The 24,579-nt window shown below is 35.2% G+C and overlaps 2 protein-coding genes and 1 long non-coding RNA gene across 11 annotated transcripts; 1 reads left to right on the top strand and 2 right to left on the bottom strand.

Moving 5' to 3' along the window:
• Positions 1 to 316: 316 nt before the first annotated feature.
• LOC126723679 (putative disease resistance protein At3g14460) lies at positions 317 to 12,370 on the bottom strand. Of its 9 annotated transcripts, none has more exons than XM_050427336.1 (10): positions 10,719 to 12,370; positions 9,795 to 9,863; positions 9,054 to 9,280; positions 8,787 to 8,900; positions 3,757 to 3,970; positions 3,039 to 3,659; positions 2,811 to 2,911; positions 1,523 to 2,167; positions 623 to 999; positions 317 to 516 (listed from the first exon to the last, which is right to left on the bottom strand). In XM_050427336.1, exon 1 carries the CDS (start codon positions 12,358 to 12,360, stop codon positions 10,735 to 10,737), a length of 1,626 nt encoding a protein of 541 aa, XP_050283293.1. In that variant the 5' UTR covers positions 12,361 to 12,370; the 3' UTR covers positions 317 to 516; positions 623 to 999; positions 1,523 to 2,167; positions 2,811 to 2,911; positions 3,039 to 3,659; positions 3,757 to 3,970; positions 8,787 to 8,900; positions 9,054 to 9,280; positions 9,795 to 9,863; positions 10,719 to 10,734. The 9 variants fall into 9 exon arrangements, with proteins under 9 accessions (XP_050283293.1, XP_050283294.1, XP_050283295.1 ...); XM_050427337.1 differs by having other exon boundaries at positions 3,099 to 3,659; XM_050427338.1 differs by having other exon boundaries at positions 2,811 to 3,659; positions 9,054 to 9,688; positions 9,795 to 9,923.
• LOC126723680 (uncharacterized) lies at positions 4,158 to 7,938 on the top strand. The gene is made up of 3 exons (XR_007654412.1): positions 4,158 to 4,846; positions 5,063 to 5,352; positions 6,101 to 7,938. It is a non-coding gene; the product is annotated as an uncharacterized LOC126723680 (long non-coding RNA).
• LOC126722563 (putative disease resistance RPP13-like protein 1) lies at positions 12,361 to 14,285 on the bottom strand (the record flags this gene model as incomplete). The annotated part of the gene is made up of 2 exons (XM_050425714.1): positions 13,772 to 14,285; positions 12,361 to 13,685 (listed from the first exon to the last, which is right to left on the bottom strand). Coding segments are annotated over exons 1-2 (1,839 nt in total), but the record flags the coding sequence as incomplete, so codon positions are not given.
• Positions 14,286 to 24,579: the final 10,294 nt, after the last annotated feature.

Genomic DNA, 24,579 nt, shown 5'->3' with positions numbered 1-24,579 from the left:
ATAGTTCGAAATTCTTACAGCAAGAGATTTGAAGTTCCTTCAAAAAGACTACTTATATTTGAGAAGAGAGACCCCAATATCTCACATGCAACATCTTACAACATAATTAGATAACTAAAACTTGATAATACTCCATTATCCTATCTATTTTTGTAAAATAAAGTGATTTGATCTCATTATGATCTCTAAAACACGTACTATTGAAATTCAAATCACTAAGAAAATTGGCACTTCCCTATAGCTATGCCTTCAAACCACATAGTATTTTTAAATCTTCAACTCGCATTAATTTCAAAGGAAACATTAGGCTTTCCTATGCTTTAATAAAAACTAAAAGAAACCCATGAAGCTAAATACATGATAGCATTGGAGAGTACAACAAGAGAAAAAAAAATTAAGGGATATTTTTGGAAGAACCCATATCAAACCAAGCCAATAAATTGAATCATGTGGAGCAATTGCCTGGTCTACTGTTGTTAGAAGCCGCAAATGTGTTGCATATTTTGTGTTGGAAACCTATGAAAGAGTTTGCAAATAATTTAAAAATAATCATTGGTTGGAAGTCAGAATCTTATACCGAGAAACATAAATTAATTGAACAAAGTTGACAACCACAGAGCACCTTCTTGTTGGGCGTGAAAATCTACTAGTCTGGTATTGATATGGGAGAGCCTCAAGACTGACTTTGATCCTTCAAGGAACAAGGCTTAAGCAATTTTGTGCTAGTAGCAAGATTTACATCTTTCTATATTTTAGAAACCATTGTCTCGACATAAGACAATATAAAATTCTTGATGTACAAAAGGGAATTGGGAAGCTTCTACTGGTGAGCATAGCAATGACATAAAGAATGTTGAGACTTTTGAGCCATTTGGAGTGGAAGAGAACAACTAAAAATAGCACTTTGTCCTCAGGGGATGACTTCACATCTTCACATCCACCACCGATTTCAAAATGTCAAATAGTCTTTGCAAGCCCATCATTGTGAGATTGTTGCATCTGGAGATCAAAATTGGATTTAAAACTAGGGATATGAAATATACAAATTTTCCTTCCCAATATGGTAAATGGAATGCATTAGTTTTTGCTTGTGATAAATACACCCTAGATGATGGATTTTTAAATTCAAACATTATTGTAATCAACAAGAGAGGATTAGATCCAATGGAGCATAATATCCCAGAAATGGCTAGTAAATTTTTCTAGCAACAAAGGATGTGTTGCTAGAAAGAATTAAAAGGATAGGTGATGGTTAGGAAAATGATTCACGAGTACCAACAAAAAAGAAAACTGATGTTGATCCTTGTTTTTTTGGCACGAACCTAGCTGTAAAATGAAATTTTGTATTTGATAAACAACTTGTTTGTGCAACAGCAATATACTCCATGCACGTAGTGGGTTTGCAAAACCAGAGTAAGCATCCACAAATAAGAAGAATCCAAGAATTAAAGAAATGTGAAGCAATTGTTAAATACATGACAACAATCAAAGCATACTATACTGGATTGTGTAGAATATATACCTGACTGTAACATTCAATTGAGGTGGCAAGCCTATAGTTTTGTGAATGTCAGAAGCTATTAGAGATAGGGTTAGCTGGCCATAGCTCTCAATATCGATCATGTCATTGCCTTTGGTAATGTGTAAGTGGTATTGCATCCTCTCTTTCCTAACGACTAATGGGGCTAATATACAGACTCCAGAGGTCCGAAATCTTATGTTTAAGGTAATAACAATCATAAGTCCAATGTCCCCTTCCTTGCATATGGTATTTGCATCAAGCATTTGGATCATACCATGTCGATAATGGACTTGTCAGAGCCATAGGTGGCATTGGAGTAATGAGTCTTGTTGAGATCAAATCTGAATGTTTTAAGATTATAAGAGATTGACATTAGTAACTTAGCTAGCAGAACCAATTTCTTCCATAGAAGTTTATATTAATGTTTTGTATGTTGTGAATCAATAAATAATATATTTGCTTTTCAATATAGAGGCTGAGATTTTAAGCTACTTTTGCTAAAATTCCCTCATTGGAGATGGGGTTCATGATTCTCATTGTTAAAAAAAATAATAATAAAGAAGTGAGTTGGAGTAACTAACAATAAGATCATTGTCCAAATCCCCAATTTGTTAAGGAAACTTGGATCAGAATTTAGCCACAATTCTGTAGTATATCAACAATAAACGCTGAGGTCAATGGCCATAGGCGAAAATAATGAGAATACAAATGAGTAGATCTATGAAATATTCAATACAAAGTGAAAAAATATGTATATTTTGGTCAAGGAGCACCTAGATAGATATATATATATATATCTCTATTACATTTAGAGAATCAGCTAATTAATTCTTCCAACTACTCTCCTTTGAATCACCATGTCAGTTACTAAACTCAAACTGTATTAAACAGATCATGGAGACAAGCCCTACATAAGCAACATTTTGAGAAGTTTCTCAATTTTCACATTATTGTGATCAATGATAATTAGCAATGAATTATGATCATTATGAAGATCATAGTCAAAAGCCTCAAAGTTTCTGAGAGACCTTTTATCAGGATTTACCAAAGATATTATAAATGCACAATCCCTATATACATAACAACTCCCATCCTTTCCATCATAACACCCCCAACCACCCCCCCCCCCCCAAAATAATAATAATTCAAGAACTGGATCACAGCAATCCTTCTCTAAAGTTTCAACATGTAGTCTAGAGTTTGTGAAACTCCTACCTGGCCTTGACTATTTAATTAAATCTAGGAAAAAAAAAAAATCAAGTTGGAAGTGCAATTATAGATGGAGTACCAGGTTAGCTTTGGAGTGCTGCCACAGTTAATACTCATTTAACAATACTTTTTCTCCTAAATTTCCTAACCTCACTTCTCTCACCAAGCAAACAACGAGTCCTACAAAATATAAATGGAAATCAATACCTATGTGCAATAGGAACAACAATATAATTGCAAGAAAGTCCCTTGATATTTCACATAGAAACTAATCAAGTTGTAGATATTTCAAGATCATGATTCATACTCGACTAGCTTGAATGACATGTTCTTTTAATCAAATTTCAGTGATAAAAATGAGGACCACCTGTGGCCATTCTTGCCATTGCTCTTAGGAGTCTTGTCTAGCAAAAAAGTAAACACAAGCCCTCAGGGCCAACTTGCAACTTTAGCAAATATAGAAGCTTAGGAAACTTCTGTGTAGAAATATTGAAAGAAGGATGAGGTGGTGCAGCTACTTGCAGAAAATATTGATGGGAAGATGAGGTTTATATACTTACAGGAAGTATTGGGTGCGGTTCGTGTGGAGGGAGGTTGGCTGCAGTCACCCTAGAATTTAAAAGCAAGGTAATAATTTTCAAAATCATAAACTGAAATCTCAAATGGCTATTTACAGCATATTGTTGTTTGAAAAACATGTAGAATAGTGCAACACCCCTTGAAAATAATTTTTTTTTTTAAAAAAAAAAAGCAAAGAAAATAATAAAAATCAAAGTGGATTTAGAACTGTCTTTCATTCCAAGGCATAAGTTGTATCCATGCGTTTAAGATTTGCCTGGAGTTCGCTTCCAGAAATATAGTCATCCCTATCTCCTCATGCCAATCCCATGAACATTTTAAAAGTTGAATAGCAATTGCTTGTACTGAGCTGATAAATCCATAACATTCACAAAAAAACCAAGGATTATCGATAGTCAAGCAAATGCTTAATTCAATAGTAACCAAAAATAAAAGGCGGAACATACTATTAATCGTTTGAAATTCCCAGGGTGCCAAGTTAAAGAGTTCCACCTGATCTATATTTTGTGAAGGCTGTCAATTTGTATGGGTGCCAAGTTAAATAATTGTCTATACTTTGTCTGCCACAATCATTGTTTCATCCCTAAATAACGAACAAGCTTATTCTGCAACGGACCACATTAATGCCTCTTCTTGGGACTGGTCAATAACATGTTACTTCTGCAAAAGAAAAGGAAAATAAATAACAATCATGGATTAATCATTCATAAACAAATTATTTCAAATAAATAATAAACCAATAAATGCATCAAATCATTTAATCAGATTTTTAAAAGCCCACACGTGACCTACCTCCTCTCAAGTCTGAACCACGCAAATTTTGTAAATATCTCTCCCTCTTGGCCGACTAGTTTAAGGGCTCTCCCTTATTTCTTTTTCTTTCACACTTAAACACATTTACACACACATCCCTCTATCTCTATACAAATAAATAACTGTTTTAGGCAGTATCCCTTTTGTCTTGTTTTGATCAAAGCAACAGACACTAGTGGTTTGTACTAAAATAATATATTTAAATTCAAAAAAAAAAAAAACAAAAATCCTATAGATTATAAATTGCCAAGGCTAATTGAATTGAAGCAGCTAAAATAATAGTAGTAGTTTGCGTGACATCAAGAACCTACTTTCCCAAACGAAACCCTACCTTCCCTCACCACCGCCAATGCACCACCACCTCCTCCTCCTCCTAGTCAAAAATGCGAGAAAGAGAGGGAAAAAATTGTAGTGAAAGTGAGTGAGTGAGTTGAGTGATCAGTGAGAGAAAGAGCGAGAGAGAGTGAGTGAGTTTTTGATGAAAGCGATTGATGAATTAAAAGCAAAAGGCAGCTGAAACCGAAATAATAGGGTTTTTTCTTTTGTTTTTAGATTAGATTTTTTTCTTTTTTGGGGCGTTCGTTTCGGTCTCTAGTAAAAAGCCATTGACTATTTTGTTTGCGTGCTATTGAATTGATTTTTTTTTTTCCTCTTTTTTGTTTTTTTTTTTTTTTTGGTGCAGTAAATTCTTCATTGGAGGCTTAGCCAAGGACACCACCTACGGTAAGAGAGAGCATTCTATTCTTTTCTATGATTCTCTTGGTGGGTACTGTGCTTCTCTTGATGGGTGTTTTTGAATCTGTAATGGGGGGTTTGCTATTGTTGTTGTATGTGAAAAGTTACTGTTTTTGCATGTTTGTTTCTGTTGATGGGTTTTATTTGAATGTGTGACATATTATATATATGATGTAGTTCTTGTTCGTATTTGACTGCGTTCAGAAACCTTTGTGAGTTACTTTGAGAAGTATGGAAAGATAACAGATTCTGTTATAATGAAAGACCGGCACATACATTGACCAGAGGGATTCGGTTTCATAACCTATGAGGATCCTTCTGTTGTTGACCAGATGATCCAAGAGACCCATGTCATCAATGGCAAGCAGGTTACTCTATGTTCTCTTAAATATCTCCCACCGGTTCATCACACCACCACTTCCTCCACCATTACTTTCCGGTGGGATTTACCGGGGAAAACTCCATAGCAACCTCCATTATCTCAAACTCTAAAGGTAAAAATCTTAACTATTTTGGTAGCTTTTCATGTTGTTGTAAGATTTTTTTTAATCTAAGCTACTTGAGTGATATACACGTGATTGAGTATGTGGGTTTTGATTTGGTGACTCATTTGTTAAATGGTTAAGGGTTTTTTTTACAAGTGGTGATCATTTGGGTTCCTTGAGCAATCATTGGGGTTGATTTTTGGAAGTGTGTTTAATTTCTTTGCAATTTGAATGGCTTTGGCATGTGTGGATGTGAGTGTAGTGTTAACTTTGAACTTTGTTTAAGGGATGTAAGCATGTGGTTATTGCATACCAAATGTTTGATAAATTACCTCAATGAGTTATGAAATTGTATTTGCTTGAGTTTGTGGATGTGATAATTCTTTATATGACTATTCATTTGTACATATTACACTTGCCTAATTTTTATTATGGCTTGATCTTATTATTTAGTACCCAAATGGAATTCATGAGACTAGCTACCTCCATTTTTTAAAGTGATGTGTGTTATTTTATCTAATGAATGCACATTATTTGCAGTAGGGATATAAAATGCTTTGGTTGTTTACAACCCTATGAGTTTCTTGTATGCTTGTGTGGTTCCGGTTTGGGAAAGGGGTACTTCTCTTAGAATGGGCAAGCTAGGCTTTAGGGCATTTGGTTTGATTTTAGGGGGTTGTTTCGATTTATGAAACAAAGTGTAATAGTACCTTGTGATAGGCCCAATTCTTGATATGCTTGATCCTAATGTTTCTAGGTTCCAAGATTCTTGGTGATGGACCTAGTGATTGGATTGGTTGATTACAAGTTGCCCGTTTGAGGTAAAATCAGTTGGTCTTCTGAGGTAAGTGGCTTCTTAATGGGATTTTTTAAAAGAATCATTATTGCACTTAAGTATTTTATAGTTAAACCCATTTTAAAGTGTTGTTCATAGTTTTCCTAAAACATACTATTTGAACTATTCTGTTAATAAATTATGGAAAACGCATGAAACATTGAAAGTGCATCATATTTAATATTGTACATGGGGAAATGCATGAATTATTGGCATGGAAAGACAAGTGTCTTTGATCTCATCATTTGATAATGTATTTCATATATTTATGGTGTTATTTGGAAATACTAAAAGATGTTTTATCTTAAATTGTATTAATTGGGAAGTTATACAAAATCTTTTTGGCAAGGAGTGATTTCGAAGAATTTGAGAATTTTGTAGAAATCTTGGCTATTGAATTATATTATGAAACTACTTGGAAGTAAAATATGTTTTTTGAATACATATAACTTATGGGCTTTTGATGTGGGTTTGCCATTGTGCTATGTTATTGGTGATTACCTAGTCTTTGTGATGATGTCTGTGTGACGTGTGATTGCCCTATCTTTGTGACAATATCTTTGTGATGTGTGATTACCTGTCTTTATGACAACAAGCCACATTAGAGCCTCCCACTTTGCATGACGTAGGTAAATCCTTGAATGTGTGAGTAAGGTCACTGCCCATAGGGCCAAAAGACCATATGCAAAAGGGGTTCTATGTGACACGTCATTGCCTGTTTCCCATAGGGGAAGAGGTAAATCTTTGAGTGTGTGGGTGAGGCTAGGCAGGGCCAATAAACCACATGCAAAAGAGGTACTACATGACGCGTTATTCCCTGCCCCCCATGAGGGGGAGAGGTAAATCCTTGAGAGTGTGATTGAGGGTGTTGCCTATAGGGCCGATAAACCACATGCCAAAAGAGGTACATATCATGCAATTGTGTTTGGGTTCTAACATGTCTGTGGCAGTATGATGTCTCGGTGACATTTACGTCTTTGTGGCACCTTGTCATGTGGCCTTGTTTCTGGTTTTGAAATAGCATTGGACATTGTTTATGACTTACAGTAAACATTATGTAGTTTCATGGTTATTTTGGGAAGCTTGGACCCACATTATTTTAATCATTCTCGTCATGTTTTTATTGAAATTGATTTTGTAGAAAATAATAGTAATTCTCAAATTATAGCATGTTTTGTAATGTGCTCGTTGTCGTTAAACTTGCATTTCCCCCAACCCATTAGTTATGCTACTTACTGGGCTTTAGCTCATCCTACTCTCTCATAGTTTTACAAACTGGAAAGCATGGACACAGTAGTTGGGTTGCCGTGTTAGTATCCAACACCCTTTGTCGCGGTGGCTTGTGGATATGGTAACCATGCTAGCTGTAGGCGGCAGATCTCTATAAATTTACCAGAGAGAGATAGAAACTAATCTGTTTGTTTTCATTTTTTTTGTTTTTTGTTTTTTGGTCTTGAGATGAAAAGAAACTAATTCGTTCTCTAAAGAAGAAAGAAAGAAGTGTGGCACTGTGGCTATAGATGGGGTGTAGGTGGGGAAATTAATTGGGTTTTGCCAAAAAGAAAGAAGTGTGGCTATAAATGGGGGTAACCTTGTGTTAATTCATATGGAGTTTTGAAATAGTTTATGTATAATTGGAGGCACATGATTCAATTGTAGCATTTGTAATTGTGTTATAGAGCTTTGACTTATATTGTGGAGAGTTCAGAATGTTTACTTATCTTTATCATAAAGAAAGGGGGAAAAAATCCCTTACCATTTTTCTTGATGGTTTTTTTTCTCATGATTTGGACCTATTTGGGTTCAGCTCGTGACAGACACTTCCACAAAGCTGTGCCTTCAGACAGTTAGCTTGAAAAACAAAAAAAAAAAACACCCATCCTTCTGGAGAGGACTTCATATCTTCACTTCCGCCACCAAATCCAAAGTCTCAAAGACAGATATAGTCTTATCAAGCCCAATGGAGTGAGTTTGTTGCATCTGATGATGAAAGGTGGATTATACTGGACATATGAATGTGTTAATATATGCCTAATGTTAAGATAAACAGAATGCCCCTCACGATCGTTTTCTGTAATGCATCCTTTTTCACTTTTTATAGATTCACTCCAAATGATGAATTTTTACGTTCAATTGTTGTGAAAATAAATAAGAGTTAGATTTAGTGGGATAACTTTGATTATCCAATACTAAAGGTAATAAATAAATTCGACAACTAGCTAGCTAGTCTCTGCAGAACGTGTGGATGAAGAAAACAGTGGATGATGAATCACTAGTCTATACTCTTGGCTCATATGATCTCTTAATAATTGATTCATATGCAGGGCAAGTGAGTAATATTTTGCCCTTTTTTTCCTTCTTCATATGGCACCATTCCTTCAAAAATGGACAATACTCAATGATGCTCAGTAAAGAAAATGAGGTAGGCAGCCCATCTTTTGGCGGACATTTACTTGAGCTTGATGAAGAAACTGATAATGACACTGTTCTTTAGCTAAATCTTTTATTAAGTATAAATTTTTTTTAGGACATGCATATTTATCCAAAAATAAACTTGAAAATAAATATAAATAAAATCAAACAAAAGCAGCTAAATTCAACAAAGTACCTGATTGTAAAACAAGGGCTTGTTCCACATTGGAATTTTAGCTCATACAATGACTTCGTTGCTCATATGTATGCAAAGAATGAGAGCAATCTTGTACCGCTATTTCCCTTCTTTCTTTGGTATTGTTTCAGAAATGAAGGACATACAAGTAAAAAGACAACAAATTAATAAAAAATAATTAATGGCCCTGAAACACACATGGAACAAAATTACAGAAATTAAAATCAAATAAGTAGAATACTAAAGCAAACATTTAAGCAAACTCACATAAAAAAAGATAAAGTTCTAGAGATCACAATCGTAATTGACTTCCCATAAATTGCCTTAAGGATATGCTTCCAGTCAAATCTAGAACCTGAAACTGAAGCAATAAGGCACAATTCTCTTTTCTGCTCTTCAATACATCAAGGTACATATGGCAATCAAAACTTGAACTAAACAGAAGATGCTTGTAGTGTTGGCCTCAACATTTTTCCCATTTTGTGTCTAAAAACCTGCATAAGAGTTGATAAAGATTTATAAATCATTTATGATTACTAGTCCAAAGTTTAAACTAATAAAAGAAAAATCAATTGAAGAAATCTAACAACAAAGGGCGTATTAGTAATGACATGAGAGTGCTCGGAGATTGGCCTTAATCTGTTATAGAACAAGTATTTGAGAAAACTTGGGCCAATTCCAAAATATCAAAGAGAGAGAGAGAGAGAGAGAGAGAGAGAGAGAGAGAATTTGAGAAAGTTCCTCTCCACACATAAGCAGGAATTGACATCTATCTATCCACCACCAATTCCAAAATATCAAAAGGAGATTGAGAAAGTTCCTCTAAAAAAATGAGCAGTGTGTTTCATCTGCTATTAGAAGGTAAATAAGTAGCACTATCTTTCAACTCCCCTAGTGTCTACCTGAGATTAAATAGCATGCCATAATGTGCAGGTCAAATCACAATACTATTTAAAATACTATTTACTTAATAAACAAATGTGACATATGTTGGAAAAAGTTCATTACCTAGGTTGATCATTTCCAGAAAAGTCTGTCTTTTGCACTTCAAAAGTCCAAAGTAGATATGTACTGAACCTACAATTAGGAGGGAGCAATCCGTCAAGGTGCAGCCTAATGGTGGGAGGCTTGGATGAGCTGTAGATCCAAACATCCTGGGTTTAAATCTCCACAAAAAATTCCTTTGGATGACTTGATACACAATTATGGTGGGTAGGGTTATGTATTCGTGGTTTACTCTTCAAAGGTGAGTTCCAAGGGCCTACCTTTTTGAGGTCTCACATCATCACAAAAAAGAAAAAAAGAAAAAAAAAGAGGCAAGAGCAGATCCATTAAGAATGAGAGTAAAGAATGAGCTTTTATAGTGACTTGAAAACACTTCAGAAAGGAGTTCATACATGATCCAAAAGGACCAGCAATTAGCAGTGGCATGAAATTGATAGCAATTGTGTGGGCAGTTGTTATTGACAACTAAAAGTTACACTACAAAAGAAAGGGCAATGAAATTAACATATATCCCCATATAAAAAAAAAAATTCTATGGTTTTTTTTTTCCTCCTCTATTCAGTAAACATATTGATGAGTAGTTTGAGATGGTTGTTTTTTGGTATGCCCACCTTTTTTCTTTTTTTATAAAAACATTTTCTTTATGGGAAGATGAATTTTCCCCAAATGCAGCATAGACATTTTTATTTCTCTCTTTTTATTGGTAGAATTATCATAAAAAAAAAAAAAGAAAAAAAAGAAAGAAGAAGATGATATATAATGGAAATGGGTCAAATATTGTAATATATTGATGAAGCTGTTTTTAGAGGAGTTAAAAAAAAAATCTTTGAAAAGAAATACATACAAAACTCAGACCTAGCTTGATGGGTATTGATGAAATTGAGCAAATATGCAGAAGAAAAGTTAAACGTTAGTGTAGAATAATACCTGTTGTCTGATCATGTCAATCAATCTCTATATAGGGGATGTGAGCAATCTTGAGCCAGTCTTTCCCTATTTCTTTTTCACACTGTTGATTCAACAAAGGGCAACCAAAGATTTGTAGCACAGAAAGAGAGGTGGGTAGGCCTTGTTCCGGTAAGCACTGGAGTTTATCGCAGGACCAAATCGTCAAGCTTTGAAGAGAGGTGAGGTGTTGAAACCCCTTACCATTTAGTGATTTCAGATTTGGAAAACTTGAGATGCTGAAATTGGTAAGAGTAGGAGGGAGTAACGCCTCCTCAGGAAAGGACTCCAATTCTTCGCATTTACTCCAAATTATGAAATCTCTCAGAGAGTGAAGAGCTTGCAATCCCCACTCCTTGCGACAGGAAATGAGTTTTTCACAATACTGGATCGTAAGTGTTTTTAAATTGGAGGGCAAACCATCCTTAGGAAATGAATCTAATTCTGGACACTTGTACAATTGCAAAGACGAAAGAGATGGGAGGAGAGTGACCATTCCTTCGGGTAGTGACTTTAACTTTTTGCAACTAAAGACTTCAATCTTTGTCAATTTTTGAGCACAGATTCCTCCACTAAGAAAAGATACAAAAGTTGGGCATCTAGAGATTTTCAAATAAGTGAGAGAAGTAAGATCTAGATGAGATCCTGTTGATGCCGAAAGAGATTCAAGGTTCTTACAATTAAAAATTTCGATAAATTTGAGTTTAGGGAAAAATTGTAATGGAAATGACCAAAGTGAATCACAGCCGCCAATCATGATCATACTTTCAAGTGATGGATAGTAATGATCACTTGGCAACTGTATTTTCCCATCAAAGTACAATTCATGGAGAGCAGGAGCCCAAGGGAATGAAGCAACAAGTTGCTTACATTCTCTAATTTCAAGTTTGGTCAAAGAGGGAAGTTGATCGGGCAAATTCTTGCTTAGCTTGGGGCAATAATTTATGTGAAGCCATTGAAGACAAGAGAAAACTTCATCTTCAAATATAATCCATTCCTGCCACTCTCGCATATTCTTAAAGCTTAAATACTTAAGGGATCTGAACGGTTTAATTGTAGAAGAATCATTCCCATAGAACTCATGACCCACACCTAATAATCTATCAAAACCTTCAATTTTAAGTTCCTTGAGGGCATGTAGTTGTCCAAATGGAGGCAAGGAGAAGCAATACTTGCAATTCCTTAGCACTATGGAAACCATATTAGAGAATGAACAATCTCCTAACCAATTTGGAAAGCTTGTGCCCTCATAATGTTCAATGGTGAGAGAATTCAATTTTGTATGTGCACACAGCTGCTCAAGCTCATTTCTTTCCTCTTCTGAATCATCAGTGCCATGACCATGCTCCCATTTCAACTCTAACTTAGATAGATCCTGCTTATCCTTTAATATAACCTCCATAGTATCTTTATTAATGCAATGAACATTTTCTAAGTTCAATATAGTCAATTTCCCCGAAAGGTGTTGGAGCTCTCCCAACTCGCTAATGCTAGACCCATCATGTTTTCCCACCACAAAAATAGGTAATTTTATGAGATTCTTCATTTTACCCATTTGTGGTGGCATCTTTTTCATTTTGCTTTCACTGTTATTCAAATGGCGCAAGTTGATTAGTTTACCCATATTGGTCGGCAACTCATTAATGTATGGTGACAATATCAAGGTTTGCAAATTATACAAGTTACATAAAGAATTAGGTAAGTGTTTGATTCTAGTGTTACGAATGTTTAAATAACGTAGATGTTTCAAGTTACCAATAGAAACTGGCAACTCTCTAATGTTTTTACCAGAAAATGATAACACTCGTAAGCACTTAAATTTCTGAAACAAATCATGATCTATCATCTTCACTATGTCCTTAGATTCACACCACAGAAATGATAACCATCTTTCTCCTAAGAATGTTCTCAAGCCCTTAGCCTCAAAAGGGATCTCAAATTTCTTAGAGGCATCAATGTTAGCTCTATAATATGACAAATGACGTGTCTTTTTTGTTACTCCATTGGGCTCATCGTTCTCCAACCTCAAACAAAATTCCCCAGATATAGATTTTGCCAAGTCATTAATAAGATCATGCATCAAGAAATGTGATTTAGATTTATTTGATTGTTGGAAAAATGACCTTGATACTAGATCATTAAAGTATTCATCACCTATTTCTTCAGGTTCCATACTCCTATCTTCTTTGGGTTGCTGCAATAAACCTTCTGCCATCCATAACAAGATCAACTCTTCCTTTTCAAATTCATGATCTTTTGGGAAAATTGAGCAGTAAGCAAAGCATCGCTTCAAATGCGATGAAAGGTAATGATAGCTCAACCTTAAAGCTGGGAGGATATTAGTTTTAGCTTCTGGTAAATCCCATATATGACTCTTCAAAATCTTTTTCCAATGTGTTGGGTTTTGATTTGAACGCAACGAACCCCCAACTGTTTTTATAGCTAAAGGTAGGCCTCTACACTTTTTGACAATTTGTTTGCCAATTACCTCAAGGTCTGCACAAAACTTTCCATTTCCAAATGCATGTTGTACAAATAAATCCCAACTCCTGTCATTTGACAATTCTTTTAGACAATGATGAGTTGGTACCGTGCATAATTTTGATGCAACTCTTTCACTCCGTGTGGTAACAATGATCTTTACTTCTTGTGCCCCACATTTAAAGACTTTAAGAAACTCATCCCACTCATTATAATTCTCATTCCACACATCATCTAAAACAAGAAAAAATTTCTTCCCTGCCAAAGTCTTTCTAATTTCAATTTGCAAAGAATTCAAGTTTTGAAAGTCATTAGCGGACCTGACCTCCTCAAGAATAGTTTTAAATATTTTAAAACTATCAAAATTCACCGAAACGCAAACCCATGCTTTGAGGTCAAATCTCTCATTTACTCTACTATCATTATATATAAACCGAGCGAGAGTTGTTTTGCCAATACCACCCATACCTTTATGGGCACAACACATATCTCATCGCTACTTGCATCATCTGATTGCCACAACTCAAATATCGCTTCTTTATCCATATCTCTACCCAACACATCATATTTTTCTTGGCAAGAAGTTGTTGTTCGTGATGATGATAATGGTACCCCACTAGCAACCTCTTTCAGACGGAGGACACCTATTTGTTCTATTATAATTTTTAATTTTGCCAGAACCTTTTCTAGCTTAGATGGTATCCCTTCGTCAAATGAAATAAAAGCAGTGATGGAATTCCATACCTTACTAGTGCCGGTTTGAGATTTTGCTCGTAAATTATATTCCAAGTCTTCATAGGCAATCTCATCGAGAAGGTCTTCTGCATCATGAACAGCATCATTAAGCTCGTCCAGCCACTCTTTCACAGCTGGGTTTGTAATTTGCTTCTCCTCCGCATCAACGAGCACAGCATTAGCAGACAGCAGGAACATCTTCAACTTTTGTAGTGATTCATCATTGAGTTTCCTTTCCATGAAATAGTTGACCACGCCAGAAGAAGCTATTCTTTCAAATACCGCGTGAAAGATTGCAGAGAGAGCTGCTTCTACCACCATGGTCTCAGCCATGCTTTATTCCTAGCGAAAGGCGTGAGCGGTGAAAAACCAAGGCAAGAGAATGCAAACAAGAGAACCACAAGAGAGAGAATGTTCTCTGTGAAAGCGTTTTGCAACTCTCAAAATACTTGCTCCCTTTCAAAATACTTATTCACGTTTAAGGAGTTTTTCCCTTTTGAGTGTTTAAAACGTTTAGAAAAATTTATAGTTTACACTGTACGAATATTCAAATCTTGTGAAAAAATTCATATATATTTTAATATTAAAATGTACTTTTTTATTTTTTATTTTCCATATTTATTTTTTAAAACACCCCACCTCATATTATTTATTTTACACTACATTTTATTTTAAAAAAATATCAAATTTTCTTGATTTTTAAAATTGTTTTTCTTTCTTCACATCCAACAATTATCATTCACTCTATTTCTTCATCCTTGAGATATGTAAAAAAAGAATAAAAAATAAATACAAAATGAATACATATACACAGTTATGCAACAATTATGTATTTTTACACAATTTTGTATGACTTAATGTGGGTGAATTTTGGACTTAGTTGGTTAAAATATGGTACATTTTCTATTATATAAGCATTAGTATGAGTGCTCTAACAATGTAAACTTACATTGTAAACACATAATATATTTACAACATTATACACATTGTGTGTCTACAAGGTAAGTTTAAGTTACTAGTGCAATGTAAACATAAAAAAGTCTTTTAATTTATCATTTAAGTTACTAGTGCAATGTAAACATAAAAAAGTCTTTTAATTTATCATTTAACTTGTGTATTAAATGCATGCATGTATCATTCCTATCACAACACACCTGGACTATTAAAACAGTCCTTAGCATCTTTCTCACGGTGTGTTGTGATAGAGATGATACTCTTAAAATTCAATCTCTCTCTCTCTCTCTCTCTGTGGAAAATTTTCCAAGATATTTCCTATCGTTCACATGTTTCTTTTATCTCTAGAAGCTTGGTGAAGGACAGTTGGTACTGTCGGTAAGAGAATGGACTGTTTAAGGTCGGCACTGTGCTCATTTGGTGTGTGAAACAAAGAAATTAAGTCTTCCGACTATTACTGCCAAGATGACTAAAGCCAGTAAAGTCTACTGAATATTCTATAGAATCACAACAATTTCTCACCTACTGATAGGTACATGTAAAAGGATATTTGTGAATAATGATATGATAAATATCGTGACATCTTAATAGAGAAATGATATGGTGACAATATGTTTACAATATTTTTACGACAACTCCTAAATAACAAGTTAATATTGACTGTTACTAAATTATGGTGAATTCAAACCAAAATCAACTTTTCAATTATGATATTTGTAAAAATATTGTGAACATAATGCGGTAGTAATACTTCTCATTACAATAATCAGTAAGCCTACAAATCTAAAAATGAAAAATATCATATCTACAATATTTTCATGATAATTTTACCGCAAATTTGATGCAGCAAACTATTACCGGTTGGTAACAATGCCTACCAGATAAGATTTGTAAAAATATCATAGATATAGAATTTGTGCACGGTATGAGAAAAGAAAGAATTGGGAAAAACTGAATTGATTTGATTAACTTACTATCTGTCCTTATATACATCTACAAGATTAGCTAGAAACGGAAACAGAGCATAAGCTCTGATCTAAGCTAACAGAAACAGAATTAACAGACTAACAACTTCTCTCACGTGTAAGTAACTAACCTACACACGTGTAACAACTAATGGAAGAAAAATAAAACTAAACTACAAGTCGTATATCTATACAGCTACTTAAACGACAAGAGCTTCTGAGATCACTTGTTCAACTTCTGCTATACACGTTGAACCTGTCTTCTTCTGCTTCAGGTGTTTTCCTTGATCTTGATACTCCCCCTCAAGATGGACTGTGGGTTGATAAATGTTGATAAGTCCCATCTTGGATAAAAGTCCTGACAATTGCTTATGACTCAAAGCCTTAGTGAGTAAATCTGCCAATTGGGATTGAGTTCTAACATGAATGAGTTTGATAACTTTCTCCAACACTTTATTCCTTACAACATGGCAGCCAATTTCTATGTGTTTCGTTCGTTCATGGAAAACAGGATTAGAACCTATGTGGAGTGCTGCCTGACTGTCACAGAACAACAAAGCTTCTTTGCTGTGATTAACTTGAAGATCCTTTAGCAGATAAAGAATCCACACTACTTCACAAGTTGAAACAGCCATAGCCCGATATTCTGCCTCTGCTGATGATCTGGAAACAGTGGATTGTTTCTTTGATTTCCAAGAAACCAATGAGTCTCCAAGGAATATACAATATCCAGTAACAGATCTTCTGGTATCTGGACATGAAGCCCAGTCAGAATCCGTGAAACCTTTTACATGCAACTCTGAATTGGCTGAGAAGAAAATTCCTTTACCTGGTTCATTCTTCAAGTACTGCAAAACTTTAAGTGCTGCCTCAAGGTGTGGTTTTCTTGGTTTAGCCATAAATTGGCTCAGTTTGTGAACTGCAAAGGTGAGGTCAGGTCTAGTGATGCTTAGGTACAACAACCTTCCCACCAACCTTCTATACTGCCCTGGATCATCAAGCAATAAACCTTCATGCTTGCTGAGTTTCAAACTTGGATCCATAGGAATTTTCACAGGTTTGCACCCAAGAAGCCCTGCATCCTCCAAAATCTCAAGGGCATACTTCCTTTGACATAGGGAAATGCCTTTTTCTGTCCTTGCTACTTCCAAACCAAGAAAATATCTCAATACACCTAAGTCCTTTAACTGAAATTTCTGATTCAATGTCATCTTAAACTGATCAACTTGCCCCTTATCATTGCTTGCTATGAGAATATCATCAACATATACTAACAAGGCAATGAATGAACTTCCTTGTTGCCTAGTGAAGAGTGAGTAGTCAGCCTTAGATTGAACAAACCCAAGTTGAATCAATGTGTTTGAGAACTTAGAAAACCACTGTCTGGAGGCCTGCTTAAGTCCATAAAGTGACTTATTCAATCTACATACAAGCTGTTCTCCATGCTCCCCCTTGCTGTGAAAACCAGGTGGAAGAGCCATGTAGACTTCTTCATGCAAGTCACCATGTAGAAAAGCATTATTCACATCAAGTTGGCTAGGGAACCAGCCTTTCACAGCAGCCACTGCAAGCACAACCTTCACAGAAACCATCTTGGCAACAGGACTGAAAGTTTCAAGGTAACCTAAACCCTCTTTTTGAGTAAACCCCTTTGCTACTAACCTTGCCTTGTATCTTTCAATAGCTCCATCAGCCCTATACTTGATTCTATAAACCCATTTGCAACCTATGGGATGTTTATCAAGAGGCAAAGGAGTGACAGTCCAAGTATTATTGGCTTCCAAGGCAGCAATTTCAGCATCCATGGCATCTTGCCACTTAGGATCAGTTGCAGCTTGTGAAAAGGACTTTGGTTCTGTGTTGGTACAAATTGAGCAACAGAAGGATTTGTAGGTAGGAGATAGAGTATCATAAGAAAGATAAGAAGAAAGGGGATGTGAAGTGCCTGACTGAGACTAATTGGAGATGATGGTTGAAGAAACTTGGTTGCAGTGATAGGCCTTAAGGTAAGAAGGAGGTCTAGGCACTCTACAAGACCTTCTAGGAACATCAGTAAGCATAGCTGGAGTAACAGAAACAGCATGATCAGAAACATCAGGAGCAACATGATCAGAAATATCAGGAAAGACTGGATCATCTGAGTCAAGATCATGATGAATCTGAACAAAAGAATCAGCATGGATAGGTGATATAGGATCAAGCAAGGCAGAAGGAGTGAAAGGAATATTAGGTAGAGGAATGAGGGCAGATGAAGGAAGAGGACTGTGTGAAGTAAAAGGGAAGACCTTTTCATGAAAGATGACATCCCTAGAGATGAAAATAGAGTGAGATTGAAGGTCAAGCAGCTTGTAACCCTTAATGTTGAACGGGTATCCTAAGAAAACTGACTTCCTAGCTCTAGGACTGAACTTATGTTTATGTGGATTTACATTAGTAGCAAAACAAAGGCAGCCAAAGGTTCTGAGGTGAGAGTAAGAGGGGATTTGCTTGAAAAGCATCTCATAAGGAGACTTGTTTTGCAGAAAAGGAGTGGGAAGTCTATTGATCAAATAGACAGCTGTGAGGATGCAATCACCCCAGAAAACAAGGGGAATGTTGGATTGAATTTGCAAGGCCCTAGCTGTGGCAAGAATGTGCTGATGTTTCCTCTCCACAACTGAATTCTGTTGTGGAGTGTAGACACAGCTTTGCTGATGGATAATGCCATTAGAAGTGTAAAAATCAAACATGTTAAACTCTAAAGCATTATCAGTTCTAATGGATTTGATAGGTGTTTGAAACTGAGTATGGACCATTTTGTAGAATGAGACAATCAAGGGCCTAACTTCAGATTTTGCTTTCATGAGAAAAACCCAAGTGGCTCTTGATGCATCATCTACAATTGTAAGAAAGTATTTATGTCCAGCAGTAGTAGGAATGGAAAATGGCCCCCAAACATCCATGTGAACAAGATCAAATGAATGAATAGCTCTTTTATTGTCAAAAGGAAAGGGTAATCTCTTTTGCTTTGCCAAAGGGCATACAATGCATTCTATGGTACAACAATTTTGCAAGAAAGGAAAAAGATGACTTAAAGCATGAACTTTCATATCAGATGGATGTCCTAGCCGAGAATGCCATAGAGAATACAAGCTGGCATGAGAAACAGAAGATGAAAAAGCAGTGCAAGAGCTAGACTTATTCTTGAGAAGAAAATCATCAAAAGACTTGGAAGCTTGAGAAAGGCTAGATGCTTGTAACAGATAGAGTCCATCATGCATTCTGCCCATTCCAATCGTGTTCCAACAGGTAAGGGCCTGTATAAAACAATAATTGGACAGAAATACAAGACAAAAGGGTTGAGATTGAGTCAAGGCACTGACAGATATCAAGTTAAAGGAAAAAGAAGGCACACAAAGGACATTTGTTAGGGTAATATGAGAGGAAAGCTTAATTGTACCAACATGAGTCACAAGTGCAGCCTCTCCATTGGGTAATTCAACCACAGAATGTGAAATTGCATTAAAGGAAGTGAATAAATGCATTGAACAGACTATGTGATCTGTAGCACCAGTGTCTATAACCCAAGTTTCAGCACCAAATGCCTTTCTATTCACAACCTTAGCAGAAAATACTGAATGTGGTGGACAAGAAACAGTACCTGCAACTGTATTGGTTGGGAATGAAACGGCATTAACTTTGTGAGGCTCTGGAACTGTTGAAGTTTGGTGAGCTCCAATTAATGACAGAAGCTGGTGATACTGATCAGGAGTAAATGAAGGTGCTTGAGCAGTGACAAAATGATTGTACTCAGAATTTGGAGTCATGTAATGCCCTTGAAACTGATTTGTAATAGGATTATGATCAGTATTAGAAGCCAAGTGATGGCCTTGGAACTGATTATGACCCTGGAACTGATTTGCAACAGCTGAAACTTGATGAGCCATCATATTCCTATTCTTGAATTTGTAGCCAGGTGGAAAACCATGAAGCTTGTAACATTTTTCCACAGTGTGTCCCAACTTTCCACAGTGAGTGCATAATGGTCTTTCTTTTCCTTTTTGATTTGTGCTTGAACTCTTGGCAGCCAAAACCGTAGATTCAACTCTAACATGATTAGTAGCTGATCTTTGCATTTCCTCTTGGATGAACAAAGAATGAGCCTTATTGACAGAAGGCAGTGGATCCATGAGCAAAATTTGTGTTCTGACTTGAGAAAACATATCATTAACTCCCATGAGGAACTTCATTGTTGCTTCTTTGATTTGAAGATCTTTCAACCTCTGATTGACATTGCACACGCATTTGCCACAAGTGCATTGAGGAAATGGACTAAGATTCTGAAGCTGATCCCACAAGACCTTAAGCTGAGTGAAATAATCAGTGAGTGATTGTTCTCCCTGATGGAACTCAGCAATTTGCTTCTGGATGTTGAAAACCTTGGTTCCATTTCCTTGACTGAATGTGTCTCGAAGCTCAGTCCAAATCTCAAAAGCAGTATCTCTGTAAATGATACTGCCTTGAAGTTTTGGTGATACTGAGTTGATGATCCAAGTACCAACTATATTATCAGCACGAATCCATGCTTGAACAGTTGTTGGTGAATTTACGAGTGGAGAAGAAATGGTTATAGAACCATCTATAAAACCAAGCTTATTTTTACCAATCAAAGACTTTCTCACTGATCTTGCCCAAGCAGAATAATTTTCTTCTCCAATCAGAGGCTGAGAAGTGAGAACAGCCCCTGGATTTTCTCCTGGATGCAAGAACAGAGGATCATTGAGATTATACGAGTCTTGCGAAGAAGATGAAGATGGAGTGGTAGAAGTATTAGCTGTTGTATCAGCCATTAAGCAAAAAAAAACTTGAGAAGATTTTAAGGAAGCTTGAAGAAGCTTGAGAAGAGCAACGAAGCTTGAAGAAGCTTGAGAAGAGCAACAATGGCGAATGATGAAATAGAAATTCCCAAAACTGTAAAACCCTAGAATTTCAAGCTTTCTAGGAGCTCTAATACCATATGAGAAAAGAAAGAATTGGGAAAAACTGAATTGATTTGATTAACTTACTATCTGTCCTTATATACATCTACAAGATCAGCTAGAAACGGAAACAGAGCATAAGCTCTGATCTAAGCTAACAGAAACAGAATTAACAGACTAACAACTTCTCTCACGTGTAAGTAACTAACCTACACACGTGTAACAACTAATGGAAGAAAAATAAAACTAAACTACAAGTCGTATATCTATACAGCTACTTAAACGACAAGAGCTTCTGAGATCACTTGTTCAACTTCTGCTATACACGTTGAACCTGTCTTCTTCTGCTTCAGGTGTTTGCCTTGATCTTGATACACGGAAATTGACAACAAGTTTGACACTCTGCATATGTGCCCTGCCACCTCACCCGTATGGCCCACCAAAATTTCGAATCACGGTATTGTTTCTTGCTTCGCTGGGTAGCTCACCACTTACTTTATCAGTGATTTTTTTTTTCTTTTCTTTTCTTAAAGAATGATGGTGCTGTTTTTTTCTCAGTCAACTATCACCCTTTTCAGTCCGATATCCCATGCCAGTCTCAAGCCATGCAGCTCAGCAGCAAAAGGTTCCTCAATGTGTTCACCTCGGGCCTTCAAAAGAAGGGTGGTTTTTTTTTTTTTCCTCTTTAGTTCAATTTATTTACTGCCTTTGGCTTGGTGAATCAAAAATTAGTTTGCACTGAAGTATTTTAGCCTCTGAATTGGTTTTTTGTTTTTGTTTTTTTTTTTTTTTTTGAAGGGATTTTGTTTCCAATTCAAACCAAGCCCTTTTTGCTCTCGCTGTATCTCTGTTTTTATGCGTGTAAGACAAACATAGCAATAGTAGATGAATTGTTCAAACCCTTCCATTAATTTTGGTCTAATAAAAAGCACTATCCCATCCATATTCACATGAATTAATATTTAAAATATTGATTAATTTGTTCAATTGATAATTACGTTCTTGTTGGGGAGATTTAACACCTTGGGAGCCTCTAGATGAATAATTGATATAATATATAGGGATATCACTTGACCCAATGGTTTGGAACTAACTATGTTATACTAATCACTTACCTATCTTATTCTTATTCAATGTAAGACTTTATTCACACGTGCATAAACAATAGTTCTGAACTCAATAAAACATGACATTGGTGGGAAAAATAGGTTGTCTTAATATATTATTTATCTTGAGCTCAAATATATTCCGATGAAATTGTCAAATTTTTGGTCAAAACAAGGTCAAGTTTGAGTTGACCGCACTCAAACTTGTGGGAAGTGTTTGAAAATGTATATATTGATATAAAATGATGAAATTCAGTGGTTTAATTAAATTTTGACTTTGTTAGATTATCGGTTAATTAAGACAAAGTTTAGTCAACAAAGGGCATTAGGTAATTTTGATTGCCAAACCATAAAATTGGTTAATCCAACATTTATAGGGACAAATTAAACTATTTTCAACATCCTTGTGATCCAAATGTGGAAAATAGAATTTTTGTCATTTTTAAATAAAATTGTGGTTCTTGTGTATAAAACAAGGGCAGACAAAATATGGTATCGACAACTAGGTAGTAAAAAGTAATAGATGGATAATAGCAAGAGATAGTGAAGAAACAAACCGGATATAAGTGAAAATTTTAAAACCCAACGTAACTGACCCACTAAAATTGAAAGCTTCACTCCAAAACCCACTGCTAAAAAGGAAATTCACAAACCCAAACACCTACTGAAAAACCTTTGAAACTTAAAATCCCACTTAAATTTAACCAAAAAACCAAACAACCCAACATCAAGAACAGAGAAAAGAGTTTCGAAATATAGTGAACAAACTAAGAGTGAGGCAAAGAGACTCACCTGAGCTAATATGATCTAGGCAGAACCGTTGGGTTAAGAGAGATGAGCGACAAATATGAGGAAATGAGAGGAAAATAAGAGGAAATGCTCTATTATTCTTTTATGGTATGTTTGGTTTAGATGATTTTGGAGAGAGAGAGAGAGAGAGAGAGAGAGAGAATGGTTGGAAGGGGAATTTAGTTGGGAGGGGAGGGAGGAGAGAAAACTGGTGGGAGCCAGGTGTTTTCTCCTTAGGCTCACCAAAACCCAATTTCCCCAAATTAGAGTGATTATAGGAGAGAAAACAAGGTGGCTTTGCTCCTTGTTGCTTTTGGACAAATATACCCCAACATAAACATTCGGGATGTTTTGGACCTTTTAGATTCTTTTTTTTATGGGTCTTTTTCTGGATGTTTCCTTCTTTTTTTCCTTTTTTTTTGGTGGGTGCTCATATGTTTATTTTCTCATCATTTTTTGTTGGGTTTTTTTTTTTTTTTTTTTTAGAAAAAAATTTTGGGTTAATTTCTTATACTTAATTTTTTTTTTTTTTTTCATTTTATTGAAGTGCCCATCTATACACAATTTTTTTTTAAAAGTATATAATGTGTTAATTTTTGTTTTATTTAAAAGGGACATGATTGTAAATTTATACAAACTCTATTTCAATCCTTTCATTTTTAATCTCAACAAAACAAAAAAGTCTTCAATCCCTCCGCTTCTCCACCCTTTCAACTAAACACAAACGAGAGAAACTAAAATTTTTTCTATCTTCCTACTTTTTCATCCTCCCAATTAAACGGACTTTTAGTGCAAAATATGATATGAAAGAAATTATTAAGTCCACTGGAGGACTACTGACATGGTCCTCCTTAGTCCTCCCAACCAATAAAACGCTGCCACTTATGCAAATGTGACATCACCTAGTGATTTTTTTATATTTTTATTTCTTGTATTGATTACAAAGTTGATTTACATATTTGCATAGATGACATTGTTTTATTGGTTAGGAGGATCAATTCAGTAGTCCTCCTAGTAGACTTAATAATTTCTCTATATATGGAGTGAAAGAACCGTTGAGCTTTAAGTGTGAAATCTGACTTGATGACAAAAAGTCTTGCATGTGGGTATTTCATTTTTATTAATCATTTTCCATTTAACTTAGTTCTCTAAGAAATGAAAACTCAAAAATGTTGTTCTCATTTTCTTAACTCATTCTCACTTTTTGGATGATGAATTATGAAAACTGAGTTAAAAAACCTAAACCAAACAATATTTGAGATGGTGGGGCCTACATAAAACAAGAAATGGATTATGAAACTGAATGAAATGGAGTGAACCAAACAGGCTCTTAGAAACTACACATTAGCTTTTTCAATTTTATTTGAAATAATAGATCAGGTTGAAGTTCACGATTGTGAAGAAAGTTGTACCTAGAAAAGATGAAAAAATCTAGGATAAGAAAAAACAAGAGAAAAACTTTTCCCCCTATTTTGAGTAAAAATGATAGTTTTTATTAGGACAAAGTTTGACTCCAACACCCACTAAAAAAATTACATGATTATATATTTTGAAATCTAACCGTTGGATTGTATATTATTTATGTTCTTAACACGCATGTCAAATTTCATGCCAATTGGATGTTTTCGATCCATAAACTTATTTTTTATGCATAATCTTAAATTACAAAATAACTTGAAATTTGAACTTTTTTTGATAATATAGCTATTGATTTTTTTTTTCTTAAAATTTTGCAAGAATGAATTATATGAGAAGAAAATGTAATCTAATGATGAATTTGTTAAAATTCACATCTAATAAAAAAATATTGAGTGGAATTGGAGACAAACTTTGTCCATTTTATTATTCTAGGAAC

This window comes from Quercus robur, chromosome 4 (assembly GCF_932294415.1).
Source record: "Quercus robur chromosome 4, dhQueRobu3.1, whole genome shotgun sequence".
Taxonomy (NCBI): domain Eukaryota; kingdom Viridiplantae; phylum Streptophyta; class Magnoliopsida; order Fagales; family Fagaceae; genus Quercus; species Quercus robur.
This window is presented reverse-complemented; position numbering and strand designations above follow the sequence as displayed.

Coding starts and splice junctions, on each gene's coding strand:
- LOC126723679 (XM_050427338.1), bottom strand. CDS start 12,360: ATGGGTAAACTAATCAACTTGCGCCATTTGAATAACAGTGAAAGCAAA.